The 7,552-nt window shown below is 38.9% G+C and overlaps 1 protein-coding gene across 1 annotated transcript in view; it reads right to left on the bottom strand.

The window, feature by feature from the left end:
* The window catches only part of LOC133716298 (uncharacterized), a 124,643-nt gene extending 117,295 nt beyond the window's left edge, over window positions 1–7,348 (bottom strand). The window contains exons 1-4 of the mRNA XM_062143003.1: window positions 6,905–7,348; window positions 5,698–5,755; window positions 5,243–5,598; window positions 4,363–5,107 (exon numbers count right to left, since the gene is read on the bottom strand). Of these exons, the coding sequence (XP_061998987.1) occupies window positions 4,363–5,107; window positions 5,243–5,598; window positions 5,698–5,755; window positions 6,905–7,317 (1,572 nt within the window). The 5' untranslated portion in view covers window positions 7,318–7,348. The remainder of the gene's footprint in view (window positions 1–4,362; window positions 5,108–5,242; window positions 5,599–5,697; window positions 5,756–6,904) is intronic.
* Between the last annotated feature and the right edge of the window lie 204 nt (window positions 7,349–7,552).

The following is a 7,552-nucleotide window of genomic DNA, read 5'->3' on the forward strand; positions in this document are numbered from 1 at the left end:
ATTGAGGGTACACCTGTCATTGTCAAACAATTAAACAATTAAAATTAAAACAAAGTATAATATTCACACATATATACATATTTACGAAAAAAGGGGGTATTTTTGATTTTGGTTTTTCTGAAAATAAAACTAAGTTAACAAAATAATTAAAATGCTAAAACATAAAAATATAAATGGAATGCAAGAACAAAGATCAAAATCGAAACATATGATTAAAATTAATTCAAGTTCATCATTGTTCATCATAGTCATGCAAGAGGAATTGATCATGTGAAACGTTCAAAGCAAACAATTTCCCATATTTTACTTTCAACGCTAATTAATCTAAGCGAAAGCACATAGACTAATCCTATCAAACATGCATTCAAGCCCTAGAAAGCTAGTCAATCATACATGTTCAACGCAGTAAGCATTTAGAAAGGCTATCAATTCAAATGTGCAACTTAGTATGAAAAAGTCCACCTAATTGCAATCTTCTTTGATTAAATTCGGTTTTTGTACAAAACCTTTACTACTTATTGATTCAAGAACACAAAACCAAAAAAATTGATTCATGTTCTTAAATTCGTAGCACCAATTATATAAAAACCCTAAAAGTTTCGAACCATTCAAGATTATCATACAAAAGATTTCTATCATGCAAATTTAATCAAACACTCACACAAAAGCAACCATAAATCGCAATATATGAATCTGAAAATTAACAATTAATCATAAAATTTCAGAAACCAAAACTTGTTCAAACATATGTGTCAACTAAGGCAAAACCAACGAAAATACAAACAAAGTTACAAGGAAGAATCGAATTACACCAAGAGATGGAGATGGTGATGAACGAAAAGGTGATGTGGTCTCTTGAATTTCGAAAGCAATCTTCAAGGTGGAGGGTGGATGGTGTTCACGGCTTGTCTTCTTCTTCCTTGGCCTTGCTTGCACTTCGTGGTTGCCCTAGAGGATGGAGAGGAGCACGGCTAGGCTAGAGAGTTTTCTGAATTTTTTTCTCCAAGTGTAATTGTGTGGGAAGAGGAACCCTTGACGTTGAGAAGAGGGGAGACTATATAGGGAACGGCAACTTGGTCTCCAAGGCCGTGCAAAACCCTAGAGAAACTCACGGCAACCATGTCTAACTCCACATAATTTCCTCCAATAGAATCTTGCCAAGTAAGCCCTATGACATGTATCAACCAATCACATAATTTTCTAGAATATTTCCCTTGATTTTCTTGCCGAAATACCATGATAATATTCTGATTTTATCTCTTGAAATTCGGCAACAACTCCTTTAGAGAATATAGGAATGTATCTAGACTTCCTTTGAGAGCTCTTTGTGTTCAACACATATTCTCTTCCCTTAAAAGTCTCCCAATAAAATCTCCACGAAATCTTCTTATTATTTTCTGATTTTCACGGCAAGACTCCTTCTTTCTCTCTTGCTTTGGACGGCAAACCTTTCTAGGGTTTCTTCCATGCGTCACAAACCCTAGTGTCATGGGCTTAGATGGGCCTTGGTCCATTTTGCCGAAAACCCACTTCATTCTTGAGAGTTCTTGGGCCACGTTGCTTCATCTTCAAGTCTTCATATTTTCCAACGCAAAACACTTCATTTCTTTTCATAGTTGCGTTGGAAACTTCATTGGTAAGCTCTCCTCAAGTTCGCAGGGTTTCCTGGTTGCACTAGGAAAGCTTGTTTCTTCATTTCTGCTCAAATGTGTGGTCCAATGTTCTTCATTTTTGTTCCCCTTGACGTTCGCAAGCTCCTCTTTCCATTCGTGTGTTCATTTCCACTTTTTAGCTCGGAGGTCCTGAAAATAGAAACTAGTAAGAAAAATAGAAACTTTCCTAATTTGAAAAATAGAAACTTACCAAAAAATGAAAAATAGAAAGTTACTAAAAATGAAAAATAGAAACTTGCCAGAAATGAGAAATGAAAACTACAAGAATAGAAACTTTCTAAAAATGGAAAATAGAAACTAAGAAATATGGAAACTTTCTACAAATAGGAACTTTCCCAATCAAAGAATGGAAACTTTCCTAAACAGAGTTTTACTAAGGAAATGACGCAAGAAATGTAAGGAAATGCAGTTAAAACGTCGCATTAAAATGCTCCTATCAAATTCCCCCACACTTAGCTTTTGCTAGTCCCTTAGCAAAATCAAACAAAGTCACACACTAAGACTCAACGAAAATTAAAGACTCAAACAAACAAAGACTCTATTGCCCTTCAACTATTTGTCTCAGCAATCTCTTACTTTCACAACACCAAGATTAGCACTTTACCAAGAATAAATGTTTAGGCATTCGAGAGTTAATTAAAACACATAATTCACATATACACAAGTAGGACTTGGTTGGAACAATGGTGATGGTTTCTGTTAAGCATGCTTCAAACAAGTTTGATTCAATTCCTCACAAGGTATATTCACTCTTTCTTCTCTCAGATCATGGCAATGCTTAAAAGCTTATACACTCAATCATATGTGAAGGATAGCAAGTATATCACATAGTGCAAGAAACGAAAGCACAAGTATAATTTTCTTTTAAAGATCTCATGAAGGATATCAACTACTTGCACAGATGGACCCAAGCCATAGGTTCAACTCTTGCAACTCATCTCCACATCAAGGGCTGTCCCATCTTAAGGATCAAGAAGGTCTTCTCGAGGGTTATAATGGGGCCATGGCTCAAGGTTTAAAGAAACGAAGGGTAAGGAAATTAACAAAGTGTCCTAAAAACCTAGTAGAGCTCATATGAATGCAGAGATCTCGAAAAATCCACCAAGGCATTTCAAAAACGTCACTTCCCCATATAGGTCACGTAAAAGGGCCAAATGTCTTCATGTTGGGCCCAATCTTCATTGTAAACTTCCCTTGAACTCTAGTGAAATGGACAAAGGCCAAATTTTTCTGTAGTGGGCCTTCAATTCAAAGCAAACTCCAAGATCACTAAGTATGGGGGACTAAAGTCCATAAACATATTCTCTTTTCTTTTTATTTCTTTTTAGCCGTATATATTTTTTCTTTCTTTCCATTTTTCACGGCTTTTTCATACATTTTTCATTCATGGACAAGTTTACCCCCACACTTGAACCTTCACCTCTTCTTATTCTTCAATATTGACGTCAAATCTTCAAGTAAAATCTCAATTTAGCTCCACTAAGTCCTTAGGACAAAAGGGTAGGGTTATAGCTATACTAAGGCTTAGGTTAAAGATTTTAAGGGTGATGAAAGAAAAGGTTTCACGTAGGCTCAAAGGGGTTTATCTAGGGGAGTCCCACGACGGGCACAATTAGGGACACAGGTTCATTTGGCAATGGTGGTAGTTCCTAAGGTGCCTCTATCCCTTCCAGAATCAGGGCCATGTATTGATATAACGTCTCAACAAGCACAAGAGTGAATTCTAGCATTCTCTAGTCCATCAAACTTAATCTATGGCAAGTAGTCAATCAAGATGAAAGAATAATGAGACCATCAAAACATCGCCAAGAAATTAAGAATATATTTTCATTTTCACTCCAAGAAAAAGGAACATGGTTCAATTATCTCACATGGGTTTATATGAATCAAAACTCATCTTAACATGCTTATATTCTGTACCAAGTTACGAGATCCATATCCACTACAAGGCATATATTTTTCATATATCTCAATTAACCAAAGAATACCATTTTAAGTCATCTCAATTTTTGATCCTCTTTTAGTCATGATTTCAGAGATATAGAATCATCCTAGACAGTTGAAAGGGCATCCTAAGACTCAAAACAAAAACAAAAGCAACGAAATTTTGTATTTTCTGACATTTTTCGATTTTTTTGTATTTTTCAATATATATGACTCAAAATAATAAAAGACAAAATATAAATCCCTTCTCCCACACTTAAATATTGCATTGTCCTCAATGTAATTAATCATAAGCATGCAATGAAACACTTAAGCATATAGGGATGAAATTTACGAAAATAAAGTTCAAAGACAAACAAAAAGCATAAAATAAAGAAGTAGGGAGGGAAAAGAGCAAATCTGCGTTGAAGGCTCCTCCACAGCTACTTCTGAATTGGGTTGCCTCCCAAGCAGCGCTTAATGTTTATAGTCTTTCAGCCTAGACTTGTACCTCCATTTAATCCTCAAGAGGTGGAACGTTTTGGAGGGGTACTTCCTCCACTTCGTGTTCCACAAACGCCTCATAGTAAGGCTTCAAGCGATGGCCATTCACTTTGAACTCGTTACCTGTTTGCTCACTCTTTATCTGCACAGCTCCATGAGAAAACATATTAGTGATAACAAAAGGTCCAATCCAACGAGAACGAAGTTTACCTGGGAAGAGTTTGAGACGAGAATGGAAGAGAAGAACTTTTTGGCCCACAACAAAAGTCTTCCTTCGAATCATTTTATCATGGAATGCCTTAGTCTTTTCTTTATAAATGTTGGCACTTTCAAAAGCATCATTCCTAATCTCCTCTAACTCTTGCAACTGCAGCTTCCTATGAAGCCCAGCTTCATCAATATCCATGTTAAACTGCTTCACAGCCCACCAAGCTTTGTGCTCTAACTCCACAGGTAAATGGCAAGGTTTGCCATAGACAATGCGATATGGGGACATACCTATGGGAGTCTTGTATGCAGTTCTGTAGGCCCACAAAGCATCCTCCAAGCGTAGGGACCAATCCTTCCTGTTGGGGTTTACAGTCTTTTCCAATATCCCCTTGATCTGACGATTTGAGACCTCAGCCTGCCCACTAGTTTGGGGGTGATAAGGTGTAGAAACCTTATGTGTAACATCATATTTCTTCAACAAGGCCTCAATCGTCCGATTGCAAAAATGGGATCCACCATCACTAATGAGAACTCTAGGCATTCCAAACCTGCTAAAGATGTTAGACTTGATAAAATCTGCAACAACCTTAGAGTCATTAGTTCTAGTGGCCTTTGCTTCCACCCATTTGGAAACATAGTCCACTGCAAGTAAGATATATAGAAACCCAAAAGATGAAGGGAAAGGTCCCATGAAATCTATGCCCCAGACATCAAATATTTCAACAGTTATGATATTGGACAATGGCATTTGATCTCTAGAACTTAGATTTCCGGTTCGTTGGCATCTATCACAAGTTAAACAATATGCATGTGCATCCTTAAATAATGTTGGCCAAAAGAACCCAGACTCTAACACCTTAAAAGCAGTCTTTTTAGACCCAAAGTGACCCCCACATGCTTTAGAATGGCAAAACGAAAGTATGGCATTATGTTCATGTTCAGGCACACATCTCCTAATCAGTTGATCAGAGCAATATTTCCACAAATAAGGTTCATCCCAAACATATTGCTTAACAGTTTTCTTAAGCCTATCTCTATGAGCACGTGACATGGTATCAGGAATCTTCCTAGAAACAATATAGTTCACAATATCAGCATACCATGGTTCACTTACCTGAAGTCCAAAAAGCTGCTCATCTGGAAACGTCTCCACCAGAGGGAGAGGGTCTTCTGCATGTACCAAACGACTCAAGTGGTCAGCTACCACGTTTTCACTACCCTTCTTGTCCTTGATTTCAACGTCAAACTCTTGTAAGAGTAGGACCCATCTGATAAGTCTTGGTTTCGCCTCCTTCTTGGTCATCAAGTACTTCAAAGCTGCATGGTCAGTATAAATAATTACCTTGGTACCAAGTAAGTAGGAACGAAACTTTTCAAGGGCAAAGACAACTGCAAGGAGCTCCTTCTCTGTAGTGGAATAATTCATTTGGGCATCATTTAGAGTCCTTGAGGCGTAATAGATGGCATAGGGTCGTTTGTCCTTCCTTTGCCCCAAAACAGCTCCAACTGCATAGTCAGAGGCATCACACATCAACTCAAAGGGCAAGGACCAATCTGGAGGTAGCATGATGGGGGCTGACGTCAACAACTCCTTAAGCTTGTCAAAAGCAGCTTGACATTCCTTGTCAAAGTGAAAGGGCACATCCTTCTGGAGCAGTTGACATAGAGGTCTCGAAATCTTGGAGAAGTCCTTGATAAACCTCCTATAAAAACCTGCATGGCCAAGGAAAGAACGAATCTCTCTCACAGAAGTGGGAGAGGGTAAGTAACGCACAATATCAACCTTGGCCTTATCGACCTCTATTCCCCTAGCAGAGACAATATGTCCTAAAACTATTCCTTGTTTAACCATAAAATGGCATTTCTCCCAATTAAGTACAAGGTTAGTTTCCATGCAACGTTTTAGAATTATTTCCAGATTATTAAGACAATCATCAAAATTCTTTCCAAAGACTGAAAAGTCATCCATAAATACCTCTATGATTTTCTCAATATAATCTGAAAAGATACTTACCATACACCTCTGAAAGGTACCTGGAGCGTTGCAAAGGCCAAAGGGCATACGTCTATAGGCAAACGTCCCAAAGGGGCAAGTGAAGGTTGTCTTCTCTTGATCTTCATTGGCTATGGCAATCTGATTGTAGCCTGAGTAGCCATCCAAGAAGCAGTAGTAGTCATGTCCAGCTAGGCGCTCAAGCATCTGATCAATGAATGGAAGAGGAAAGTGATCTTTCCTTGTTGTTGCGTTGAGCTTCCTATAATCAATGCACACTCGGTGACCTGTGACTGTCCTTTGGGGCACCAGTTCGTTCTCAGCATTCTTCACCACAGTTACCCCAGATTTCTTGGGCACAACCTGAACTGGAGAGACCCACTTGGAGTCTGAAATGGGGTAGATCACCCCACAATCTAGGAGTTTGATAACCTCCTTCTTCACAACTTCCATCATTGGAGGGTTGAGACGACGTTGAGCCTCTCTAGTGGGTTTAGACCCCTCCTCTAGAAGTATCCTATGGACGCAAGTTGTAGGGCTAATTCCCTTGATGTCCGCCAATGTCCATCCTATGGCGGTCTTGTGTTGCTTCAGCATCTCCACCAACTTCTCTTCTTGTGGAGTCGTAAGCGCAGAGGACACTATCACTGGTAAGGTCTCCTTGTCTCCTAAGTAGACATACTTCAAATGGTCTGGAAGAGGTTTAAGCTCAAGTTCTGGGGCCTGGACCACTGAAGGTAAAGTCTTGTTAGTAGATAACTGAATGGACAAAGGAGAATTAGACTTACCTACATAAGGGGATGCTTCAAGGAAGGAGACGTTTTCAATTATCTTTCCTTCACAAGTGTCCTTCAATTCCTCCTTTGAGATAATGGCACCACCTTTTGTGTACCCTACTCCTTGTTCGAGGGTTGTGGCTAGGGTATCCTCATTCATGGCCTCAAACATTTTCTGGGCAAGGTCATCCAAAATATCAATAGAATAACAGTCATTTATATCAAGAGGATACCTCATGGCTTCAAAAATGTTGAAGCCAATAACGTCACCATCAAACTCCATGGTGAGAGAACCTGCATACACATCTATCTTTGTCCTAGCTGTCCTTAAGAAAGGACGTCCCAAAAGCAAAGGAGTGGAACTCACAGGGGAGTCCTCCATTTCCAACACATAAAAATCAGCTGGGAAGATAAGATGGTTAACCTGCACAAGCACATCCTCCAACAAACCTCTAGGGTATGCATTGGATCTG

The sequence above is a fragment of the Rosa rugosa genome, chromosome 6, assembly GCF_958449725.1.
Source record: "Rosa rugosa chromosome 6, drRosRugo1.1, whole genome shotgun sequence".
Taxonomy (NCBI): Eukaryota; Viridiplantae; Streptophyta; class Magnoliopsida; order Rosales; family Rosaceae; genus Rosa; species Rosa rugosa.